At 34.2% G+C, this 27,329-nt stretch overlaps 1 protein-coding gene across 1 annotated transcript in view; it reads left to right on the top strand.

The window, feature by feature from the left end:
- The window catches only part of MIB1 (MIB E3 ubiquitin protein ligase 1), a 123,931-nt gene that overhangs the window by 46,167 nt on the left and 50,435 nt on the right, over positions 1 to 27,329 (top strand). The window contains exons 8-12 of the mRNA XM_077778057.1: positions 6,252 to 6,396; positions 7,958 to 8,091; positions 11,390 to 11,497; positions 20,415 to 20,612; positions 22,914 to 23,065. Of these exons, the coding sequence (XP_077634183.1) occupies positions 6,252 to 6,396; positions 7,958 to 8,091; positions 11,390 to 11,497; positions 20,415 to 20,612; positions 22,914 to 23,065 (737 nt within the window). The remainder of the gene's footprint in view (positions 1 to 6,251; positions 6,397 to 7,957; positions 8,092 to 11,389; positions 11,498 to 20,414; positions 20,613 to 22,913; positions 23,066 to 27,329) is intronic.

Raw genomic sequence — 27,329 nt, forward strand, 5'->3', positions numbered from 1 at the left:
TTTAAGATTTTTTTATTGTCAAGACGTTTTTGTTTTTCCCCTTAGCAGTGACAGCTTATATATAGCAGTGTACATCTTTTGAATGCCCAGTTATTCTAAGTACTGTGCTAAATGATATATATATACATATGTGCACACACACAAACATATACACAAACTTTGTCTTAGGAATATTATAAGCAAATGATGGTCTGGCATCCTTATTTTAAAGATGAAGAATCAGAGCTAAGATTCTGAACTGAAGTTTGAACCCAAATCTCTTTTACTTCAAAGCCTAAAAGTGCTCTATCTCCTATAGTAAGCTTTTATATAAACAAAACCTGTAGGTTATATCTAGAGGGGAATTCTTGGATTCCAGTGGTGATGGTGTAGAATTTTAATTTTCCTAAATCATGTTGATAAAAATAGTCAACAACTAGAGTAGCCTATTGAACCCTAAAATATGAATGAGTAGTGAGAAAACACTGACAGCTATTGGGTCTGCACCTTTCTGTCTGGCAGCAGAGAGAAGTAATGGGGATTGGATGGACCTGAGAACAGGGGAGCTCCAATATAGCTAACAGGTATTCATTGGCTAGTGTAGTTAGTACTAATGTGGAAACAATAGCTAAACCTGGGAGGGCTCTTGCAGACCTCATTTTGGAGTGATGGTAATAAATTCCATGCTAAGATTTTAAGGGGATTGAGCAACCTATGTCTATAAACTTTCAAAATGAATCAGCCAGAGCTCCCTTTCTGGTCAGAGCCATCCATTAAGGAGAAAGTGCTGGGAATAGAAACTAAATTTAGTAGGATAGAGACAGTAGGGACAGAGGTAAGGTAAAAGTTATATCATAATCAAATCCCCATACACAATTATTGTTGAAAAAAGACAATAAAGAATAACTTCTCTACAGACAAATGAAAGTACATAGAAATATATGCACAGAAAGTTAAAGTCTAATGATTCAAAATGAGCTAACAGAAATTAAAATGATGAAAGAATGAAATGAATCATAATTATCTTTAAATTTTTATTTTTTAAGGAACTTATATACTTCTTAAATGTTTATTGATTTATTTAGAGAGAGAGAGAGAGACAGAGAGACAGGGTGTGAGCAGGGAAGAGGTGCAGAGAGAGAGAGGAGAGAGGGAGAATCCCAAGCAGGCTCTGTGAGCTGTAAGCATGGAGCCTGAGGCAGGGCTTGATCCCATGAACCATATCATGACCTGAGCTGAAGTCAAGAATCAGACACTTAACTAACTGAGCCACCCAGGTGTTCTGAAATGGATCATAATTAGAAATGAGGTGGTAGAACTTAGGAAAGAATTGAAAAGGAAAGATAATTGTAGAAATGAAGAGTAAGCTTGATGCAACATATCAGATAAATATAACAGATAATGCCTTAAGAGAAACAGAAGGTAAAAAGGAAGAAAAAAAATTAAAAAAGGTAAAAAGGATTTCAGGGAAAGTGACAAATATAGACTACCTAATATATGTATATTAAGAGTCCTTGCAAAAAAGGAAAAACAAAAACCAAAGCAATTGACTATAACAACTACTAAAATTTGTAATTCCAGGAAAAATGCCCCTGAATTAAAAGCTTTAAAGCTAAGGGGCGCCTGGGTGGCTTAGTTGGTTAAGCGTCCGACTTTCGCTTAGGTCATGATCTTGCAGTTCGTGGGTTCGAGCCCCGCGTTGGGCTCTGTGCTGACTGCCAGCTCAGAGCCTGGAGCCTGTTTCAGAGTCTGTCACTCCCTCTCTCTCTGACCCTCCCCTGCTCACGCTGTCTCTCTCTCTCTCCTAGAAATAAATAAAAATATTTAAAAAAAAAGCTTTAAAGCTAAATATTAAAAGGACACATTGCATACCTGGGAACACTGAGAACACCAAATGTTGAGCCATATTCTGGTAAATAATTGAATCTTCAAGAAAAGAAAACAATTCTTTGGGTATCTAGGGAAAAAGGTCAAGTTTAACTTACAAAGAAAAGAAAATCAGATTGTTGTTAAGGAAAAAATCTGATCTCAGTGCTTTATGATCTCAATGAAATAACATTTAAGGTACTCAAGGAATAAAAATGTAAGCTAAGAGTTTTATGCATAACCAAACTGACCTTCAGGTTGCTCTGAACATGTAAGAATTTAGATAATCTTATTCCCATTAGCCTTTTCTGATTAATCTCCTAAAAAATGTTTCAGACAACCGGTACGACTGGAGAGATATCAACTTAAGGGCTGATAGTGATCATTAAGTGACAGTTAAAGGAAGAGGTAGAGTCTGTATAATGGGTATATGCTCTAACAATACAGATAAAGTATAACTGTCAAAAAAATGGGGTGGGGATGGAGAGAATATATGGAAAGTTTAGCAAGCTATTTGATTGCCTTTTAGTTATTAGGTGGAACTAAATACTGTTGTTTTAAACTACAGTAAACATACAGTATAATCTTGGTTTTAGGAGTAGAACCCAGTGATTCAGCACTTACATATAACACCCAGTGCTCATCCCAATGAGTACCTTGCTTTTATTTAAAAACTTTTAAAAAATGTTTTTATTTATTTTTGGGAGAGAGAAAGACAGAGCATGAGTAGGGGAGGGTTGAGAGAAGGAGACAGAATCTGAAGCAGGCCCCAGGCTGCTTCAGTATGGAGCCCAATGTGAGGCTAGAACTCATGAACCATGAGATCATGACCTGAGCTGANTTTCTTAAATTCTACACATGAGTAAAATCATATATTTGTCTGTCTGAACCAAAATATTAAGTGAGAAAGAAGGTTAAGAGTAAGAACATGAATGACTGATTTCAATGTTGTACAAACTAGGAAACCAATGGACTCATTCACACCCTCTGTCTCTTTTATTTATTTTTTTTTTGAAGAGGGAATAAGGTTTTATATATATATGTTATATATTCATATTATTATAAATAAAACTAATTAGGACAATGCAGAATTCATGTGAAAAAAAGCAAACAGTGGAGGGATTAACCATGAAGTTAAAAAACATGTTTCATATCTAAAAAAAGGAATATGGTATAGGGGAGAAAGGTAGAAGGGAAACATCTTTGAATAATCTTGTTTTATAGATTTTATTTAAAATCAAATATATCTTTTATATGATTATTAAGCAAAATTAAATTCAAAAAGGAAGTTCCTAAAAGTGGAGAATAAAATGAAATAAATGAACCTAAGTGTGTCTCCTGTTGGCATAACCATACAGAGAAAAGTACAAGTGATTTTTAAACAGTTATTTGTCTTTATATCTTTTTAGGAAGAATATACACTAAAGAACTGCATGTAAAAAGGAATTTTTAATAATTTTCATTGATCTTGTTGTTTGTGGTAGTGTTAATATTATCCTGAGATTGTTTTATGTGTGATATGACCAAAAAATAAAAAAAAACCCAAAACAAGTAGTTATTTTGTAATTTTAATTCTCTTATCCTCAGTGACCTTGAGAACCAGAATGATCAGAGTAGGAAACAGAGATATGAATGTAACATAGAAGAGGCTAAGTAAAAACCTCGTAGTCTTGAATTTGAATTCGAAGAATGTTTGAACTTATCATTTATCTTGTCTTTAAAACAAAATAAAGCATCCTCCCCCACTATTTCCTAGCTTTGTCCATGAAAAGACCTAGATAAACACTAACCATTCTAATAACAATGACCAGCCTTAGTGCCCAGATTACAGTCTTGAAAGAACCTTTCCCTCTGTAAAGAACCAGTCTTTGTGGAGAAATGGCTAATTCTAGCTTTTTGGAAGTGAACAAGATGGGCCTCATACCAGATAGAAGGAAGCTATCAAAGATTTCTAGGTCATGTTATGGGTCACCTGGGTGGCTCAGTCAGTTGAGTGTCCAACTTTGGCTCAGGTCATGATCTCGCGGCTCACGAGTTCAAGCCCCATGTCGGGCTCTGTGCTAATAGCTCAGAGCCCTGGAGCCTGCTTTGGACTTTGTGTCTCCTTCTCTCTCTGCCCCTCCCCTGCTCGCGTTCTGACTGTCTCTCTCTCTCAAAAATAAATAAACATTAAAAAAAAAAAAGATTTCTAGATCATGTTAAAAGGATCTAGTAGCCAACCTGATGTGTTTCTTACCAAATACAGAGAAAGATGAATTTATTATATTCTGTCAATTAGCAAAATTCAGACTGTAAGAAACTTTATAGGACAGATGACCCTGTTTCTTCAACAAATCATTGGCAAAGAAAAAATATGTATAAACTTTGAGACTTGATTTACTGAAAAATTTTATCATTTATGAAGCAGTTGGAAATTTGATGATATTTTATGAGTTAATTGATAATTTTAGGAGGGTTGGTAATAGTATTGTAATTTTTTTTTTTTTTAAGTTTATGTAAGGGTTCCTGGGTGGCTCATTGGTTAAGCGTCTGACTTAGGCTCAGGTCATGATCTTGCAGTTCATGGGTTCTAGCCCCACGTCAGGTTCTGTGCTGACGGCTCAGAACCTAGAGCCTGTTTTGGATTCGGTGTCTCCCTCTCTCTGCCCCTCTTCTACTTGTGCTCTGTCTCTCTCTGTCTCAAAAATAAATAAACTATAAAAAAGTTAAAAATAAATAAAAGCTTATGTGATTAATAATACAGGGGGTAACAAATAGGTAGGAGAAAAAAAGATTGGCCATGAGCTAAAAATTGTTAATAATTGTTGATGGGTACATGAGGATTCAATATACTGTTGTCTGCTTATATATATTTGAGACTTTCCATAATGAGCAGTTAAGAGTGAAAACAAAGAATGCAGCTTCATGGACTTTAAGATGATAGAAAATTCCAAGAGGAAATGTGTAATGATAAGTTAAAAATTGGTGTGTGTTGGAGGGAAGATAGAAGAATAAATGGGGCTGTAGAATTATATTTTGGAGTCTTTGGAAATAAGGTGTCAATTGTCAGAGTAGATTACATAAGGAAGAAGATGAAAAAGTAAGGAATAAAATTTGGGGAAGAATGAACAGAGTTAGGGATCTGAAAAAGGACAGGGATCCAGTGAGTGGAGAAAGAGAAAGAATAGGCAGAAAGGTTAGACTGTCATTCAGAAATCAAAGGAATAATTTGAAGAAGCTAGGGTCCAATGCCTTGGAGAGATTAAAGAATAAAGCACTGAGGGGCAGTCTACTCTTTGTTAGGAAGTAGTCAGATATTGTCAGTATTCTTCTTGAGTAATGTTCTAGTGTTGTAATTTACTATTCACTTGTGCTGAAGAGAATAGGTTTTGGACTGGAGTTTGAAATGGGGCTAATAATAGCACTTAACTTTTAGATTTTATGTATTAGATGAGTCGATATGTGTAAAGCTTTTAGAACACTATCTGCCACATGGTAAGAGTTGCTGCTGATTGTGTTCTGAACCCAAATGCCTCTTTCCTCCGTATATTTAATAAGCATGTTATTTCTACCTACTTTTGTCTTGGAATCAGTACTGATTCCCTTTTTGCTTTAAGTAGTTTGTTTTAGAAATCAGGTTTTGTTTTTTAAGGCTATATTAATGATGGATTTTAGACTACCTGATTTACAAATTGAATACAAATATCAAAAAGCAAAATTTTGTGAACTTTTTCAAATGATAGACTCTTGTGATTTATTTTTGTTTTTTTATATTATTTTTTAAAAGCTTATTTATTTTGAGAGAGAGAGATAGAGTGCACGTGTGCATGCACAAGTGGTGGAGGGGCAGAGAGAGAGGAAGAGAATCCTACCCAGGCTCCAAGCTGTCAGCATGAAGCCCAGTGCAGGGCTCTATCCCATGACCATGAGATCTTGGTCTGAGCTGAAATCAAGAGTTGGATGCTCAACTGACTGAGCCACTGAGGCGCACTTGTTTTTATATCTTGTGGAGGTATAGTAGTTTTGTTTATTAAACATTTTTTTAATGTTTATTTTTGAGAGAGAGAGACAGAGTATGAGGTGGGGAGCGGCAGAGTGAGAGGGAGACAGAGGATCCCAAGCAAGCTGGGCACAGGTAGCAGTGATCCTGATGTGGGGCTCCGACTCACGAACCATGAGATCATGACCTGAGCCAAAGTTGGACACTCAACCGACTGAGCCACCCAGGTGTCCTGTTTATTAAAACATTGTTTGGAGATACTCTTTAAAGTTTGTAAATAACCCATTTGAAAATGGTTGTCCTTTAAATGTTTTTTTCTTTACAAACAAATAAAAATTAATACTTTAAACATGTAAGAACTGGTGATCAATTTTTATGGTACGTACTTTAGACCTGACAACATGAAATAATTTTTTTTTTTTGAAAGACTTTAGGTAAAGTTGGCCGAGTACAACAGATTTATTCAGACAGTGATTTAAAGGTGGAAGTTTGTGGAACATCTTGGACATATAATCCAGCAGCAGTTTCCAAGGTGGCGTCTGCTGGATCAGCCATTAGCAATGCATCTGGTGGTATGTTTGTATCATGTTTCTTTAAAAGAAATTAGAAGTAATATGGTTTACATTAGAACCTTTGCTAATTCCTCAGTTCTCATGTGCAGATAATGTCATAGATAACCTCACTTGAATGTTAACTAACGTCTACATTTCCACTACAGGTTTGTTTGTTTTTTGGTTTTTTTTTTATATTGAACAGTTTTTGCTCTGACTGAGGTATTCCCTGGAAAATTTCCATAAATAGGTGCTTTATATCAAGGGTTAATTCAACATTGTACTCTTTAGTCAGAACTTTTGTTTTCTGCCAAAGAAACATCACTTCTTAGACTGTTTTATTCTCTTTTTATTTTCAAGTTATTGCTAGCAGATGGCTTTCTTCCTGGATATTTTTATATATCAGCCATATTTCTTCCTTACTGTTTAATAAGAGTTGTTTTACATGCCACAATAAGTAGAAAATCATTTTGAAATGTGAATAAGCAGGATGCCTGTGTAGACTCATGCCCAAAATCTTTCTTTCCTGTGCTCCAGCTTTATATACATAGCCTCAATTCATTCTAAAACAAATTATAAGTTACTGTGTATTGTTATTCAGGATAGAAGATTGAACCATAGCTATAAATTCTAAGGAAATAAAAGAAAACATTGGGCGACCTTTTATTTTATACTGCTTTCTACTTACTCTGCTGCTGTCTTTTCTTTCCTGTTGTACTTTGTTAGTGTACTTAAAGTTTAAATTAGGTGGTGTTTATTTTTACCTTTTGGTTAGATGGCATCATAGCCAATTGACTACCTACAAATTGAAAGACTGAGGGATGGTTAATATCCTACTCAAATAATTTGCACTTGGTGGTGGTCCTCTGCCCCACTTGGTGATTTCTTTGCTTTCTAAGTAGATCTAAGAATTAAGGGATAGAACTGGGTAATGTCTCTACTGATAAATGATACTTAGAGAAAAATATCTTATGAAAGTAAGTCTATATAAATATGTCCCTAGTTGTTTTTTCTGTTAGTACCAATCACCTGGCACCAATTGATGCCTGTTGAAGTATGTTGTTAGCACTTAGATGACTTACTTTTAACTGAAAATTGGTTTGTCTCTAAAACATTCTCCCAAATATTATAGAGTACATTGCTTCTGAATCATAATCATTCATTTGTTTATTCTAAGGTCTGTAGCATTGAGCTCTGAGAATAGATGTGGTATGCTTAAAACCTGAAAGTTTGTATTGTTATGATACTCCCATTCTAGTGTATTTGTGATTATCTTTGGTATGGCTTCTAAATCTTGAATTGTTACTTGTATGTAATTCTCTACTATTTCTGAAGTTATAACTTGAAATACATGCATCAGAGAAAACTGGGAATACTTATGGGTGGGAATTTAATGCAGCTTTCTATGGTAGTAATTATAACTTGACAGGGTAATATCTGTAGTATAGTACAAAAATAACATTGATGGTAGAAATAATGAAAAAGGAAAAGTATGTATTCTATATATATGGGTAATGCTTGTCTGTTCATAGTTAAGGTTTGAGATCCTCCTATGTTAGCAGCTTTATTTGATGCTTTACAGAAAGACTCTCCCAACTCTTGAAGAAATTATTTGAAACCCAAGAATCTGGTGACCTCAATGAAGAATTAGTTAAGGCTGCTGCCAATGGAGATGTTGCTAAAGTGGAAGATTTGCTAAAAAGACCAGATGTGGATGTGAGCATTTTAAAAATTATTTGAAGCATACACAAAAATAGAATAGTATAATGAACATTAGAGTCCAGAAATTTCAATTAAGTTCAATTAAGATTTTTCCAAATGTGCTTCATCTGTTCCTTCTTCCTTGTTTTTCTGAGGTATTTTAAAGAAACTGGACATCATTCTTCAGTATCTTTTCTAAAAGATATTGACATTTTCTTATTTTAACACTGTTACCTCCTAAATTTATGATTGATAATTTTTACATTTAGGTTTTTTAAATAGTTAGTGTCCTTTTGGGAAATTTAGTGAATTTTTTTCATGATAATATCATCCCTCTTTTCAGAACATTTAATAACTAAATTAATTTAATTAACCTGAACTTTTTTTCCTATGAGAATTGACTTATAGTTTATAATGGAGATGTAGTAGAGGTTATACATTTTGTAAATCTTAGTAGTTTATTATATACTACCATTCACATAAGGCATATTTTAGGTGGGCCATGTTGATTCTAGTGTAGTCATTCATTGGCTTTGCCATTGCTCCCATGTTAGCACCAATGTGATGTTCAATGCTGGCCCAGACATTGTGGTTGGAGTGGCACTTTGAATCGTTGTCACTGTTTGTTGCCTATGTATGCAAGTATGCTATACAGTTTGAAGAAGATCTGATCTATAATTGTAAGATACAAACATTATATATATTCCTAGGAGCTCATGTGGCATTTCCCAGGAGCTCATGTGGTTTATTAGGGAGATGTCAATTGCAGCAGCACAGCACAGTGATTCCCCCCACCCCCGTTTTTTAATTTATTTATTTTGAGAGAGAGAGGGAGAGAGAGATTCCCAAGCAGGCTCCACACCACCAGCACAGAGCCTGATGCGGAGCTTGAACTCAGGAACTACGAGATCATGACCTGAGCCGAAGTTGGACACTCAAGTGACTGAGCCACCCAGGCGCCCCAACACAGTGATTTCTTTATTGTGAGATAAATCACAAATAATTTGTTTCAGATATTAAATTATCAAATGTTTTTTGTATACGTGCTGCCGAAGCGAGCACTAAAGTATCAAATGTTTTTTGTGTTTGAAAGATTCCTTTTATGTTCAGCCAAGCAGATTTATAATTTACTATACTTAATTTTTTTTCATTTAATCTTAATTTCTCTTTTTTAAAGCAATATACATTCTAAAAATTTAAAGGGAAAAAATAGTTTACAAGGTTTGTTACAAAAATCATCTTCTCTATTTTCCCATCCTTCAGGGGCAGCTGTTTGCACGTCTTTCAGCTGATTTTCTTCATGTATTTGCCTCCATCTCTTCCAATAACATACAAAAATGTTACAAAAATTTTTGTTACAAAAATCATCTTCTCTATTTTCCCATCCTTGAAGGGCAGCTGTTTGCAAATCTTTCAGCTGATTTTCTTCATGTATTTGCCTCCATATCTTCCAATAACATACTTCTATTGTTTTTTCTTGATTTTTATGTTTTGGGAGTTATCTTTTAATACTTCACTATGAAAATGAGGATTCAGCTTTCTTTCCTACCTCCAGCCCATTCCCTCCACACACATACACATTCCTCCAAGCTTCTTTATGTGGTTAGATTGTATTATAATTTTGTTAAGATTAAAATTAACTGTGTATGTTATTATTTAAATGACATTCATATCTGAGCTGTGGATGATGCTAGATTGTATTTTCCTATACAAGTGTTTGCTTTCCTTGCTGTTCATAATTGTTTTTTTAATAAAAAAAATTGAGGTGTAATCTACATATAGTGAAATATGTGGATAAATTTTGACAGATGCATACATTCATGTAATTCACACACCTATTAAAATGTAGGACATTTCCTTTATTCCAGAAATTTCACTTGTTTTTCCCAGTCCAGAAAGTTCACTTGTCATATTTTCCAGTCAGTCCCTGTTAACTTCACACATAAAGTTTTTTTCATTTGTTTCTAATTTATATTGTTATAATTAATTCTTTTCCATACTTCTAACTGACTAATCATCCAAGACATTTAGTTATGTCAGGTATATTCATTTCATCTTCTGAGAGACGATAACCTAGGAGAAAGACATGGGCTTTTTTTAAGTTAATTTTTTAATTTGAGGTCTTCCTCAAATCTCCAATCCTTGGTTGTCCAGTTCATATCCAAATAAGACATTAAAAAGCTGATTGGTGCTCTCTTTGCTTGGATAGGACCTAGTGACTGACTTAGTATTGTGGTGCTTGTGTGTGTGGAGCTTTTGGGATCTCTAAATGCTATCGTGTAGAGGTCTGTTCTTCATTACTATTCAGTTGTTTAAGGGAAGAAACCATTTTTCTGTCTAGGGACTAGATGCATGGCAGTTAATGCTGTGTCATTGAGTTTGAGGAGAGGGTCTGGAGTGTGGCTATTGCCTATCAGACTTAAACCTGGGGTTTTTCTTCTTAGCCCTCTGATGTGCTTGTTTTTGCAGGCTTTGACTTTGCCTGAAGTTCCTAGGTTTTGTATTCCTTTTCTCTGTAAAGTCAGTTAGAACTTCTCTGTCTGCTTTCTCTCTTTCAAAAATGTGTTGCTTTTATTGTTTTCTGATGTTAGCTCTCCCTTTCTATTTGTCTATCTTTATGTCTTTTTATGTTTTTATTTTACTGTCTTTTTAGTGTAGTCTGAGGAGAAATAGGATATAAACATGGGATCAGGCTATCATTTTTCACCATATTTTATGGTTTTGTGGATGGGGTGGGATTAAGGAATTGTACTTAATCTCAGGTATATCATTGGGAAATTATGCATTTATATAACATCTAAAGTAAAGATAGGAAATTATTGCTTTATAATATAATAGTTGTATATAGCTATGCTGCTAATTCATTTATTTTTCAAGATAGTTTGCTTACTGTTAGTATTCACTATCTTTGTCAAATTGAATTTATTTATATAGTAGACAATATCTTTTCTAAAGGTTTTTTACTCGTTTTGTAATTTTTTCATTTGAAACATACTCTGAACTTTAATAATTCAAATAGAAGTGAATATACGAAACTAAAATGACATTTCTCCCTCCCTTCCTTTCTTTTTTCAACTTTTCAGATTGGCTAAAATGATTCTTTAATAGCTCTTTGAACAGTGGAACTTTAGTCTTTAAAAAAAAATGCCTGCCTCACTTCTAAATTACAGAAGAGTTTCTCGTGGTCTGTACTAGGATTATATGGAACGCTAACCTAAATTATTTTCAGAGAATCCTACAGTGTGCTAGATTTAAACCATATATTGACTCTTTGTGATTTATGACATTTCTTCGTTCTTTTTTTTATATATAGGTAAATGGACAATGTGCTGGTCACACAGCTATGCAAGCTGCTAGTCAGAATGGACATGTTGATATTTTGAAATTACTTTTGAAGCAAAATGTGGATGTAGAAGCAGAGGTAATTAAACTAACATTGAAACATACTAGTAAAAATTAATGTCCTAGAAATTGTACTTCTATATTGTAAGATGGATTGCTTTCATTCCAAAAATTTAATATTCACCTAAGGCGCTTCTGATTGAAAAGAAAAATTTGACAAGAGATAACTTAAAGCATTTCTAGTTTTTCTTTTGATTCTTCAATATTGTAGGCATAACCCTAAGTGAAGATAGGAGTTGAGTTTTCCTTTACTATAGTAGTACCACCATGCTGCTGGGAGTACAGTTGGATTCATCCAAGAATCATACTGAGGAGGTTGAGGGAAGGGCAACATATAAATCATGTATCTATACAGTAAAAATTTTTACTGATCTGTAACCCTTAGAGGCCTTTCTTTACTTTTTGTTTTCCCTCTCATAAGAGAATCAGTAATTCAGAACTTGTTTAGTTTTACTCTTTCTTGACTTTAATGTGGATCTTTGAAAATTTTACAGTGCATGTTTATCACTATATATGTGTGTATATATATATGCTTAATTTAATTCAGAGTATATTCTTTTAAAAGGGAAATGAGTATTTTTTACTATCATTGGAATTTTAATTGAGAATCTGTATGTGGTGTGAAGGATAGTTAACTATAACCTTAAATATTGAAAAAATATTAAAATCAAATCTCTTTTAGTTTAGTGAAAGATTATTTAGGAATAAGTAAAATTCTATCAAATTTAGACTAGGTAGAATGTTGTAATTTGTCTAAAGGATACTACCACTTAAGGAAGCTATTTAATAAGGACTTGAATTTCTGAGGGCTAAATTAGTAGACCAGCCTATTTACTAATTAAAACATTTTAAAGATATATATTTGAAAAGAGAATAACTCTTAAGTTATTTTTGCTTTTTTCTCAGATTGAATATTTTGACAGCTACTTTTTTTGACAGTTGACAGCTACTATAAAGAATCATTGGTGTTATAGTTGTAAATATGTGATTTTTGATGTTGGAATTTTCTGTTGTCTAAAAAAAACTTGAATTTTAAATTAGCATGTAGATGTTTATCAAGTATATGATAGTTTCATTATTATCATGTTTTTATGAATGAGATTATATGGTTTGATTTTGCTTTCACAGTAGCAATTTTTAAGTCACCTCTTTCTTGGTTGTGAATTTAGGAACACAGTATTACAAGGTTTTTGTTTTGTTTTTGTTTTTTGGTAATGAAAGAGAGAGTTTAAATGTCGTGTTTTGTAATTGGAAGACAGATACTGTATTATGTTATTGTTTTAGTCTGTCTTGGGGAAATAGAATGAAATTCCCTGAGTTGAATATCCCATTTTTTTATTTAAGGAATCCAGAAACTACAATGGCAACAACTACTAAGAAACCAAAGCTCTTCTGATTATAATAATAAGCAAGAGGCCCAAAACCAAATTTTTTACCTCTTTTGTTATAAAATGTACTCTCTGATTCAGAATTTAATAATAAACCTAACAACACAGGACTATCTAGCCATTTGTGTTTCTAAAGGCTTCTTGTTCACTTAGAGGTTGTGCACAAGGGAGGTGCAGCTGTGGGATTGGGAACAAACTTTGCACTGTTCCTCAATTGAACTCAAATACAAAACAAATGGTTAGTTAATACTGTAAACCTGGTGAGATTGGAGTCAGAGTGTGGCTCAGTAAGCTAAAAATTTACAAATAATTTCTTTGAGAGAGTTTGAAAACCATGTCACCAGATTAGTGGGATACATGTGGACTTCTACCATACCTCCTCATTTGAATTTCCATTCTGTGCATGTTCTGTTTTAAAAACCATTGCAGGCAGATGTAATTTGTAGAAATAGTGTGAGAAAAGACTATTTACACATCAGATTGAATTCATATCAGTTTTCCAATTGCAAACAAAAACCAAATTTAAAAATTGGGTTAAAATATAAATACCAGTTCATAGCCTAAGACTAAAACAAAACATCCTCAAAGTCACATTCTAGAAAGAATGCAAAAATCTATTAGAAACAGCAGTATAATTTTTTTTTTTCTTTAAGAACAGCGGTTCTCAACTGGAGGCATTTGTGTCCCATGGGGGACATTTGGAAATGTCTGGGAACATTTTTGATTGTCACAACTGGTAGAGGTGTGTGTGGTGGTTGGGGTACTACTGGCATCTAGTGGGTAGAAACTAAGGATGCTACTGAATATCCTATAGTACACAGGACAGCCTCCACAACAAAGAACTGTCTGGCCCCAAATGTAAATAGGGCCAAAATTGAGAAACCCTGGTTTAAAAGATGGAGAAAATAGTTTATTGTACAAATGCACTTAAATTTGTGATTCATCATTTGTCATTATTAATTTTTTTATTGAAAATTTTAAATATTTATAAAAGAATAATATAATGAATCCATTACGTGACTTCAGTTATTTTTCACAACCAGTTTTGATTTATCTGTACTCTCCCCCTCTCTGCTCCCTCAACTGAATTATATTAAAACAGATCTAGATTTTTTAAACTTGATTATACCATTACCCAATGTAAAAGCAATAATAATTAACAGTTTTTTATTTTAATTTTTTATTTATTTTTATTTTTTCAATGTTCATTTATTTTAAAAATTTTTTAATGTTTATTTCTGAGAGAGAGGGAGACAGCGTGAGCAGGGGAGAGTCAGAGAGAGAGGGAGACACAGAATCCGAAGCAGGCTTCAGGCTCCGAGCTAGCTGCCAGCATGGAGCCTGACGCGGGGGCTCGAACCCACGAACTGTGAGATCATGACCTGAGCCGAAATTGGACACTTAACTGACTAATCCACCCAGGTACCCCAAAAGAAAAAAAAAAAAAAGATCAGGGAGCCTGGGTATCTGTTAAGTGTCTGACTCTCAATTTCAGCTCAGGTCATGATCTCAGAGTTGTGAAATTGAGCCCCACATTCAGCTCTGTGCTGGCAGCGTGGAGCCTGCTTAGGATTCTCTTTCTCCCCCTCTCTCTCTGACCCTCCCCTGCTTGTGTATGCACTCTTAAATAAACATTAAAAAAAAAAGACTCAGATTATTAAAAGAAGAAATTAAAGTGGGGACATTACCAATTCTACAGAAATGGAAAGGTTTATAAATGAGTAAAGAGTTGCGTGTCAACAAATGGGATAACCTAGATGAACTGGAAAAATACCTACTAGAAACACAAACCTGCTAAAACAGAATCATGAATATATAGGAAATCTGAATAGACCTATAGCTAGTAAGAAGATTGAATCAGTAATAAAAAAAAAAATCTCCTGACAAAGAAAGGCCCTGGATCTGATTGATTCATTGGTGAACTCTACCAAACATTTAAAGAGCTAAGACCAGTTGTTCTCAGATTTTTCAAAAATATCAAAGAGGAGAGAACACTTCGTAACTCATTCTATGAAGCCAGCTTTACCCTGATGTCATAGCCAGACCAAGATATTATAAGAAAACTACAAACCAATGTCCCCTGTGAAGAATGATATAAAATTCCTCAACAAAATACTAACAAACCAGATTCAGCATATTAAAAGGATTATACACTGTGATCAAGTGGAATTTATTCTTGGACCAAAGAATGGTTTAGCATACAAAAATTGATCAATGTGATAGCATTACATTAACAAAATGAAGGGAGAAAGCAATGTGACCATCTCAGTTGGTGTAGAAACATTTGATTAAATTCAGTACCCTTTTATGATTTTAAAAAACCCCAGAAAACTAGGAATAGAAGGAAACTACCTTGACATAATAAAAGCCATATATGAAAAACTGAAAACTTGTCCTCTAGGATTAGGAAAATGGTAAGGATGCTTGCTTTTCCACTCATATTCAACATGTTACTGGAAGTCCTAGCCAGAGTAATTGGCATGAAAAAGAAGTAAAAGTCATCCATATTGGAAAGGAAGAAGTAAAATTATCTCTGCAGATTATGTGATCCTTATATGTAGAAAACTTTAAAGTTCCACACAGAAAACTTGTAGAACTAATTAAGATATTCAGCAAAATAGCAGGATACAAAGTCAACATACAAAAGCTAGTTGCATTTCTGTTACACCGACCAGCAACAATCAGTAGAGGATATTAAGAAAACAACTCCATTTACAATAGCATCAAAAACAATTAGGAATTAATGTAACCAAAGAAATGAAATGCAATGAAAACTACAAAATACCGCTGAAAGAAATTAAAGAAGACTTAGGCAAATAGAAACATATTTCATGTTCATGGATTGGAAGAATTTGTATTATGATGTCAGTACTGTCCAAACCAATCCACAGATTCAGTACGAACCTTGTCAGAATAGCAGTGATTTTTTTTTGTTTCTGGTAGAAATGGAAAAATCCATTCTATAGATCAGTATGTCATCTCAAGATACCCCGAGATAGCCAAACCCATCTTGAAAAGGAATAAAAAATCTGGAAGACTCATTTTTCCTGATTTCAAAATTTACTACAAAGGTACAATAATCAAAACTGTTTGGTACTGGCATGAAGACAGATATATAACCCAAATGGAACAGAATAAAGAGTCCAGTAATCCTTGCATGCATGGTCAAATAATTTTTGACAAGGGTGCCAGTGGTATTCAGTGAGAAAAGGACAGTCTTTTCAGCAAATGGTGCTGGGTAAACAGGTTATATCTATGTACAAAAGAATGAAGGTGGACCCTTATCTTACCATCTACAGATATTAACTCAGTAGGTCAAAGACCTAAATGCAAAACTTAAAAGTATAAAACTCATAGAAGAAAACAGGGCAAAGCTCATAACATTGGATTTGGCAATGATTTGTTGGTACATGTAACAAAAGAAGAAATAGGCAAATTGGACTTCATGAAAATTGAAAAATTCTGTGCACCAGAGGACACTAATAATCATGAAAAGGCAACCTACAGAATATGGGACAGTACTGGCAAATTGTCTGATAATGGGTTGATATCCAGATGTATGGAGAATACTTAAAACTTAACAATAACAAAACTTGATTCAAAACTGGGCAAAAGGACTTGAATAGACATTTCTCCAAGGAATATATATGGATGGCTCATAAGCACTTGAAAAGATGCTGAACATCACAAATCATTAGGGAAATGTAAATCAAAACTGTAATGAGATACTACCTTACACCTAGTCAGATGGCTACTAAAAAAAAAAAAAAAGCCAAACAGAAAATAAGTGAGGATGGGAAGAAATTGGAACCCTTTGGGGCTGTTGGTGAGGATGTGAAATTGTATGGCTGCTGTGGAAAATAGTATGGTGATTTGTTAAAAATAGAATTACCATATGATCCAACAATTCAGTTTCTAGGAATATACCCACAAGAATTGAATGTATTGTCCTAAAGAGATTTTTATATCCATGTTCATACCATTATTCACAGTAGCTAAAAATAGGAAGCAACCTAAGTATTCTTGATTTATGAATGGCTAAACAAAATGTAGTATATACATAAAATGGAGTATTATTTACTTAGAAAGGTAATTCTGACTCCTGCTACAGTGTAGATGAACCTTGAAGACATGATGCTAAATGAAATAAGACAATTGCAAAAATCCAAATGTGAAGTACCTAGACTAGTCAAAATCATAGAGACAGAAAGTAGAATGATGGTTTCCAAGTGTAAAAGGTGTAGTTTTAGTTTTACAAGATGAAGCGTTCTGGAGATGGATGGTGGTGATAGGTGCATAACAATATGAATATTTTTAATATCACTGAACTTAGAAATGGTTACGATGATAAATTTTATGTTACATGTATTTTGCCACAGTAAAAATGTGGTTCATCCTGGGAATAAAGATGGCAAAGATACAGTTGTAGCCCCAAAAAAACCTCACAAATAAAAATGATGTACTTGAAAGGGGCCTGAGTGGTTCAGTTGGTTAAGCACCAACTTCTGGTTTCTGCTCAGATCATGATCTCACTGTTTGTGGGTTCAAGCCCAGCATTAGGGTCTACACTGGCAGCACAGAACCTGCTTGGGATTCTGTCTGCTCCTGCCCCACTTGGACTTTCTCTCTCTCTCTCTCTGTGTCAAAAATAAAAATAAATAACCATTTTAAAAAATGACTTACTTGGAAACAAATAATTTTACTACCTATAATGATAATAAGATTTTGTGAGAGGGAAAGTTTCATAGGAGAGGGAGAGGTTGCCTGAGCTGAATTGTAAAGGATACCTGTTCTCAAGCCAACAAGGTGATGAATCAGAGCACTGAAGTCTGGAGTGAAGTATATGAATATAGGGGGTCAAATAAGTTGGTAAGTTAGAGTTTTATATGTGAGGCAATGATGGCAGCAGAGGAGTATGATATGGTCCACAGAAGTAGGTTTTAAAACACGTTTGTTATTTATATGGTAGGGTTACATTAGAGTTTTAAACATAGATTTTGTACTTTACAGAGGGAAGTGTGTGTGTGTGTGTGTGTGTGTGTGTGTTTGAGAGAGAGAAGAATTGATTGGGGTAAGATACAGTGGAGGCAGGGTAAGCTGTTGCAATAAGTTAGGTGACTGAGAATCAAGAGCTAAAGTAGTTAGTGGTAGGACTGGAGAAGAGAGAAGAGATCTGAATGTAAATTAAAACAAGCGTAGAATTTTGTGCTTGTATATTTTGTGTGTCAGGGAGAAGTAGATGAGCATAACTTACAGATACTGATTTTGTTGACCATATGGTTTGTGGTTCCATCAGCTAACCTAGGGAATGAGAGCAGATCAGAGGAAAGGGGAATAAGAGGGTAGAAAGACCCAAGATCAGATTTAATTTGAGGTCCCTGCACAAATCCTTTCAGATAACCTTATTGAGATCAGCTGTGATACTGTCCCTCAGCATCTCATTTGGTGCCAGTATGGGAGACATAATAATGAGCTTCTATTAGGTGTATTTGAAATACTTAAGATGGATTCAGAAGACAGCAACAAAACCTATTAAAGTTTTTGTGCAGCTGAGGTTTTTTATTTGGAAAAAAGCAAAATAATTGTTTTCTACTGTATGTAGTTTCCAAAATGTTTGTCTTATGTATATTTCCTTTTGACATATATATTAAGATTTTTAATTTTTTAGTGTTTTTTTTTCATGTAAGTAAAGTGTTGACCCGAGTAACAGTGTTTCAGTAACAGCTTTCTAACAACGAAAAACATCTGGTACATTTCATAAATAGTTCCTGTTTTTATTCAGTGAGTGTTAGTGGATTGATGTTATTTTTAACAGAAGGAGAACCACTTAAATTGGCTTAAAAATTATAACAAAAAATAAATCTAAATAAATTGCAGGGTAGGAAGAGCCTACATCTAAGATTCTGAAACATAATGCTACTAGAGAGATTCATGTCTCTGTCTCTGTCACACACACACACACACACACACACACACACACACACTCAATTTTCTTTTGTAAAAAGCTGGTTTCCCTGGGTTGTTTAAATACAATGCTCAGAGGCACATGAGTTGAATCAAATCTTTCATGTGGTAGCCTGCCAGTTCCTTTATGCTCCAGGTTGACATTGAACAAAAACTAGTTTGGCTTAGCTAGAATATTAGTAAGGTAGGAGTACTGCTGAGTCATAGTTTCCTACATTTCCAAGGGTGAATGTCAAATTGTTGTGGACCCCTACACCAGCGGTTTGACTTTAATTCTGTCTCAAAAAATATTCTAAGGCTAAAACCTGTTTTGAATTCAGCAACTGTTTTGAATGAACTGTTGTTTTGTTTTTAATTTAAATCTTTGAAAAGTAGTTCAAATAATGCCAAATACCATATGGATTTTCAAACCACTTGCTAAAACTAGACTTGATGAAGAGGTAGGACTGGGTTGAGAACCATTGCTTTGGAGAAGGTCTTAGAGCATGCTTACTTCTGGGTGTCAAAATTTGAGATGTAGTCTGAAATAAAGATAGTATCCTTATAATACATATCTCCATCTGCATCTAGCATAGTAATGGGACTTCCTTTTTAGTGTAAACTGTGTATATTATCTTCATGGTACAGTATGGACATTTTTTCCCCTTTAAAAAGTAGTTTCCTATATTTGAAAAAATTCAGTAGTTGGGTCTTTTTCTACCTCTCATCTCAAGAAATATGCCTATTATAAAAGGTAAAACATTAGGGGTGCCTAGATGGCTCAGTTGGTTAAGCATCAGCTCATGATTTCAACTCAGGTCATGATCTCGCCATTCATGAGAGTGAGCCCCATGTGGGACGCTGTGCTGATAGAGTGGGGCCTGCTTGGGATTCTCTCCCTCCTTCTCTCTCTTCCCCTACCCTGCTCATGCATGCCTTCCTCTGCCCCAAATAAATAAATAAACTTAAAAACAAGGTAAGGCATACCTACTGGATTCTTCTGAAATAATTTTTGATTTTGGATATATCAAGTTATGCTGATTTGTGTTTCATTTTTATCTTTTCAGGTAGTATTTAAATTTTTTCTGTTCTTGAATATACAGAAAAATGTATTCTCACTAGCCAGAGATAACCAATGTTAATATATTGATATATTTCTTTCAAAGTTAGTTGAGATCACGATTTGGCATTCTTTCTTCTTTTTTAAATCGTTCCACTAGTACCTATACAATTTTTATGTCATTTTAAAAGGCTTTCTAAAATTTTTTAAATGGAAAAAAGGTTTATAAATAGTTGTCTCATAATTTAACATTTTCCTAATGTTGGCATATCATCATTATTGTTAACTTAGTAATGAAAGATCAAACCACTTCTGATAAAAGTATTGGTCCACTATATATGTGATACAGTGTATTGATCCAGGTTCATCATTTCTCTTTGGAGTTAATCACTGTTCAAGTAAATTTCTAGTTATTTTATTGGCTCTGTTCTGTGTAACCTTTTCTCACATTAATCTGGTTCTTGATGAATTATTATAGCTTCAGGTATAGTTTTTATTTCTAAAATAATTCACTCACTAATTCAGATTTAAATGATGATGTTCAGGATAAAGATGGAGATCGAGCTGTTCACCATGCAGCTTTTGGAGATGAAGGTGCTGTTATAGAAGTCCTGCACCGGGGCAGTGCTGATTTGAATGCTCGCAACAAGCGCCGACAGACACCACTTCATATTGCTGTCAATAAGGGCCATCTTCAGGTCGTGAAGACTTTATTGGACTTTGGCTGTCATCCTAGTCTCCAGGTAAAATCTTTAATGAAGAATATTCTGTAGGCATTGCTAGGATTCTGTTAAAGGGAAGTACTAAATTCTGTGGTAAGCATTCCTTTGTTACCAGTTTGTATATGATGGGTCATAGTATATGATACCAAAGGCATAGAATGTGATAAAATTGGCAGCTGTTCCTTCTTAGAAAAGCCTTTTTAAAGAAAATGTCAGTAGATTGATTTTATGTTGGAGGTTGAAGATGGGGTCTTCTTACAAATATAAAAGATTATGAATTGATTTAATTTTATTGATCATGATAGTGAGCTTTTGTAGCTTAAGGAAGTGTAATAGGCTACATTTCATGATACTTTATAACTATCTAAATTATTTTAATTGTAGCTTAATTTATCTTAGAGTCTTAGTCTATTTGTTAGCTGAGGAAGATTTTCTGTTTTGGAAAATATACAGGGCTTTAGGGTTGATTTACAGTAGAACCTAATTTTTGAGGCAAGAATCACCTAAGAGGTGGGTGAGTCCTGTCCACAGTTTTAGTAACCAGATGGATTAGATTGGATAAATGTCTGAGAAGAAATAAATAGGAAAAACAGGAAGTTTGAGAACTGAAAGAATTGGAGATTTTGTTCAGCTCGATGGTTCTCAGAGACTGATATATCTGAGGCACAGCATTTTGGCACTGACAGGGTTTGGAACTTAGACCCTCTAAGTGGATGGCAGAATTGGAGGATGGGGGAAGAATTAGAAAGTGTTAATCTGTTGATAGAAAGATAACTTGTACTTATTGATTTTATTTGTTCTGAAATGGGAGGGAAAGTCATCTGTTGAAAGTGAATGGGCAATAGTAGTAGGCATAGAAAAGGTAACTGAGAAGAGCAATGAACATTTGGAATAGCTATTGTGGGGACCAGAAGGTATGACTTAACAGGGCCTGTGGAAGCTTATTCCAACCGTGTTAAGAGCCTAGCTGAAGTTGAAAAATAGGGATTTTTAGTGTCACGAGAAAGGAGGATAGAAAATGGATGCTTGGATTGAACTTGGGTTAGGAATCTGTTAGGAGGGTACATGAGTATATGCCTGGGATTGTCCAATTTTTTCTATAAGGACCTTATGATAATTTAGGCTTTCATTATAGTTTCTATAATGACTATCTAGTGCTGCAATTATAGCGTGAACACAGCAGCCATTGATAATACATAAATGACTGTGTGTAGCTGTGTTCCAATAAAACAATTTACAAAAACAGGTGGCAGGCTGGATGTAGCAACCATGGTTTATGCCATAGGTATGATTTCACATTTATGAAGCTATGAAAAGAATGAGGTCTAAATTACCCATTTATGCAGATAACTGTTAATGAATAATAACTTACTGCTAAGTCAGTTAATTAATGAAAAAAGTAGCTTGAAAAAAAGGAAGACAGACCACTAAATTTTACATTTGTTTCAATTTTGATTAACTAACTGCTTTTCTGCCCTTTGCAAACATCTAGATTAATGATTTTCACCCATGACTATACAATATACTCTGAAAAACTACTAATGGTTGGGTTTCACTCCTAGAGATTCTGGTTTAGTTGGTCTGGAGAACAGCCTGGGTATCTTTTTAAGAGATTCCCTACAGATTCTAAATGTGCAGCCAAGGTTGAGAACTACTGATTTTTAATTTATTGCTATAGCACAAGACTATACTATAGCACACCAAGACTGGTGTGAGTTTGTTTTGAAGTTTCAGGCATAACAATTACTGGTAGGAATGGGTATAACCAGCTGTTTTAAACTAATTAATTTTGGGGGCAACTTTTTCACTTCATTACTTTTTATAATTAGCTGAATCTGGGGCACCTGGGTGGCTCAGTCGGTTGAGCCAGGTCACGATCTCATGATCCGTGAATTCGAGCCCCACATCGGGCTATGTGCTGACAGCTAGCTCAGAGCCTGGAGCCTGTCTTCGGATTCTGTATCTCCCTCTCTCTCTCTGACCTTCCCAGCTCATGCTGTCTCTCTCTCTCCCAGAAATAAATAAAACCGTTAGGAAAAAACTTTATAATTAGCTGAATCATACTTGAAGGTACTTTTTAATTTTATATTTCCTTTTTTTTGGTAGATTATGTGTTCATTACATTTTCCATCTAGATTGAGTATGAGTTTATTTAATATAATGAGACTAATATTTCTTGCCTGCATCTTAAAATTTAACATAGGATGTTTTATTGATGGTTTTTAGATTTGGCTTCTGTTTAGTAGTTTGGTATATGTATTAATATTACATATGATGTTTGGTCCAAGAACTAATGAAAGTCTCTTTAAATTTAAAAAAAAGGATTCTGAAGGTGATACCCCTCTTCATGATGCAATAAGTAAGAAACGTGATGACATCCTGGCAGTTCTTCTAGAAGCTGGAGCAGATGTAACCATTACAAACAACAATGGATTTAATGCTCTACACCATGCTGCACTAAGAGGAAATCCCAGGTAAAGAGCTCACCTTTTACTGTTTTATATGCAGTTTAAAAATATTTTCATAGTGCTAGTTCTCTTTTTCTGATACTGATGAGGAAATAAGGACTTATTTTAGTATTTGACAAATCATTTTAAGGTCTGTAGAAATTATGTCTTCACTAATAGTTTTATATTATATTTTGGTTGTTAAACTAATACAAGTGGGTGCCTGGGTGGCTCAGCCATTAAGCATCTGACTTTGGCTCAGATCATAATCTCACAGTTGGTCAGGTTGAGTCCTACATCAGGTGAGCTTGAGCCCTGCTTTTGGTAAAAACGGGAGCCCCGGGTGAGCCCTGAATCATTCTGTCTCTGTCTCTGTCTCTCCCTCTTCCCCCTCTGCCCTTTGGGGGATTCTCTCTCTCTGTTTTTCTCTCTGCCCCTTGTTCACTTGCACCCCCCCAAAAACAAACAAAAACTAATACAATTATTATGAAATGGTTACTGAAATATACATTAAGTATGGATATAAAGTATCAAGAATACTTATATCTAAAGATTTAGTTAATACCATTTTGAGATTTATGTCTCTAATTTAAAATCATTCTCAGTGTGCCCTCTCACCATTTGCATAATCATTTCTTTTAACTTGTGGCTAGATAACTGTTAAGTACCTAATTCCATAGTAATAAGATAATTACATATGCTTCTGGTGAGGATATTCCCCAGCTGTTGTAACAATAGTGATGGGGAGTCTACCGAAAAAAATATTTGCTGCTTATCGTTTGAGAAAAACTTCTGGGAACTCACAGAACTCTTAAAGGATCTACAGAGTCTCACAGAATAAGAAAATGCTTTCTATGAATAAATTTTTGGGAACAACTTAACCTCAAGAAGCATTTTAGAAAATTCTGTGTTAAAGATTTTCTGTTTATAGTTGAATTAAGCCTGCATTTCTTGACTAAGGGAGCTGTTCACTTTGAAGTTTATTTTGACAGTTTAATCTATCCTAAATTCTTTTTTTAAATTGAGATATAACTGACATATAACATTTTTAGTTTCAGTTGTACAATCTAATAATTTGATATATGTATATATTATGAAATTATTATGATAGTTCTGGTTAATATCCTTTACCACACATGGTTACAGATGTATTTTCCTGTGATAAGAACTTTTTTAAGATTTACTCACTTAGCAACTTTGCTAATATACAAAATTGTATATATATATAAATTGTAATATACAATACAGAATTACTAACTATATTACGTCCCCATGAATTCTTATCCTCTGGTTCCATATGGCATTTTTATATTGTTTCCTTCTAGATTTTGTTTGTTATTTTTTGGCTTCTTAGGATCACCACTAGAGGGTGAGCACAGAGAACAAATGGATTTTACTGCTATTGCCCGTTGGTACTCTTAACAAGAGGTATATAATGTAGGATGAAACAAATGACCATATTTTAAATTATGTTTTGATTTGTTTTTCAAATTACGAATATTTGAACACTTTGCACCTTTGGCATTGTGAAGGTGACAAAATGGTATGTTCCTGCCTTTTGAATAGAAGATGATGATGATAGTACTTACCACAGGCAAGGCCTCTACTAAGTGGTTTATTTACATGCATTATCTCCTTTAATCCTTTCAACAGCTTTTTGAGACAGGTGTTAATATCTTCTCTTTGTAGATAAAGAATATTAAGTTTATAAAGAGATGAATTTGCTTATTCAAGATCTAGTGATCAATGGAGTAGCTAGAATTTGAGCAGGAATCTGACCTAATGATCATAGCTCTTAACCACCTTATATCACTTTTTCTTTATTAGGGTGTGTATGTGAGGCAAGACTGAAACACATGGACAGTGAATGATTTAACTAAGAATGTATTAATATATCACTCCCCTTCCTGCCTCTTTGCTTAGGGTTATCTTTGATACACTCTCACTAATTCTCAACTTCAATTAGTTCTCAAATTCCATTTATTTTACCAAGCTTTCCAATCTATTCCATTCTTCCTATTCTCATTGTTGCTGATCTAATTAAGTGCTCACCACTTTTACTTAAACTATTACAGTAGCTTTCTAATTGTTCTCTCTGATTTCAGTCTTATCTCTGATTGAACTTTTATCTGATTACCAACTTACCATTCTAAAGACATAGATATAATGGCTTCTCTTCCCTGTTCCCAAATCTTTATTTGCTTCCTATTTTACATAGAATAAAATTTATATACCTTGAACTTGACCTTTACACTCATTTGTGATGTGTCCTAAGCCTGTCTTTCTACCTTCATTTCCCACTAACTAAATCCCTCTTTCTGCCTTGCCCTTCAGCTATATTATGCTATACCATTTTTTGAAAATAGTTTGTCTACTTCATTTATTTAAGCATTTCCCTTAGTGAGAATGCCCTTGTCCCCCATCTTGATCTTCACCATCTTTTCCTTCAGAGCTCCTAGATCACATCATTGAAATTATTTTCCCTGCACTAACTTGTTCTTTGTTCTTATTTTATTGCACTTTATGTCTATTAATGTGGCATTTCTATATTTCTTTCTGTTAAATTGTGGGCACCCTGTTCATCTGTGTGTCTCCCACAATGCTTTTGACTATGCTAGGGACTTAATAAATGTTAGTCTTAATTTGACAATCAGGACAATGCTAGGTATCACAAGATGTTATATGATTAGGTACAGATTCTGTAGAGAAACTGTTAGGGGTCAAACAGCAATTATTTCAGATTAAAATGGTTAAAAAGATTTAGTTGAGGGTATTTAGGTTATCATATTTAATCATAAAGTTTAAGAGAAACTGAAGATTGAAGTGTTTAGGAAATGAGTGATTTTTAAAATATTTTGAATTGTTTCACTTTACTGTGGGTAGGGTAGTATATTTAATGATGCTAGTAAGCCTATACAAGGAGGAGAGCATATACTACTTAACATGTCTTTAATTCTTATATAAATTTTGAAAATTTTCCTGAAAATTTGTAACAGAGACTCTTCCAACCAAATAATTAGTGTCAGGTGACATTTTAAAAAAGGGGAAAAAGCCATTTTTATTTTGCAATAAAGTGGTGCTCTGGTTAAAACAACATGACTTTTTTTATTCCTGTTTATTTAAGATATTTCATGCAGTTGTGACTCTAGATTGCTGGATAAAGAGCACGATTCCTTTTTTTTAAAGGGTGGTCATGGGGAGTGGGAGATGGAGAGAGAGAATCTTAAGCAGGCTCAATGCCTAGCACCGAGCCCCACATAGGGCTCCATCTCAGGACTGTGAGATTGTGACCTGAGCTGAAATCAGGAGTTGAACCCTTAACTGACTGAGCCACCCAGGTGCCCCCCCAAAGAGTATGATTTTGCTTGGACATTGAAGAGTATCAGAAGATGACGCAACTTAGTATCGATTGACATTGCAAATTGAGGTTGTTTTGAGGGTATTCTTCATATCAAATTTTTTATTCTTCAAAAATATAAATTTTATATTTATATAAATGTCAGAAGACAGAATGAACCATTTTTGGTGTACTCAGAATTTTTTTACAAGTCTTTGGCCTTGAGGCGCATGGGTGGTTCAGTCAGTTAAGTGTCTGACTTTGGCTCAGGTCATGATCTCACAGTTTGTGAGTTCGAGCCCCACATCAGGCTCTGTGCTGACAGCTCAGAGCCTGGAGCCTGCTTCAGATTCTGTGTCTCCCTCTCTCTCTGCCTCTGCACCGCTCATGTTCTATCTCTGTCTCAAAATAAACATTAAAAAAAATCTTAAAAGTCTTTGGCCTTAAATTTATTTAAGGACACCAGACAATAGTAAATTATCATTCCCAGAAATTAGCATTTTTGAATAAAATATTAGATATGATTAGCATGTGTCAACATTTCCCCCCATTTTTGTGTTTTATGATTTATATAACTTAATGAATCTCTTACCTTGAATTATATAATATTTTTTCTTTGCAATTTTTGTTTTGTAGTTACACTTCTTTGTATACTTGGCTTAATTGTTGGATTTTAAGTATAGTCAGTTTTAATTGCAGTTGATGGTACTTTAGTAAAGTCTTAGCTAATTTGAGGTTTTTCTTTTATTAGAATGTTTATATTATTTCTACAGTCAGTTATTTACATCATTGTGAATGTAAATATCAGCACAAATAATTATGTCAATTTATTATGGTTAGTAATTTGGAAAAGTTTCCAGAATTTTTTATGTGCATGTATATACATGTGGGATTTAAGTAGCATTCTATTCCTTAGCTTTGCCTTTAATAAGCAGTAATAATTTTTCAGCAATA

This window comes from Crocuta crocuta, unplaced genomic scaffold, assembly GCF_008692635.1.
Source record: "Crocuta crocuta isolate KB4526 unplaced genomic scaffold, BGI_CrCroc_1.0 scaffold26, whole genome shotgun sequence".
NCBI lineage: Eukaryota > Metazoa > Chordata > Mammalia > Carnivora > Hyaenidae > Crocuta > Crocuta crocuta.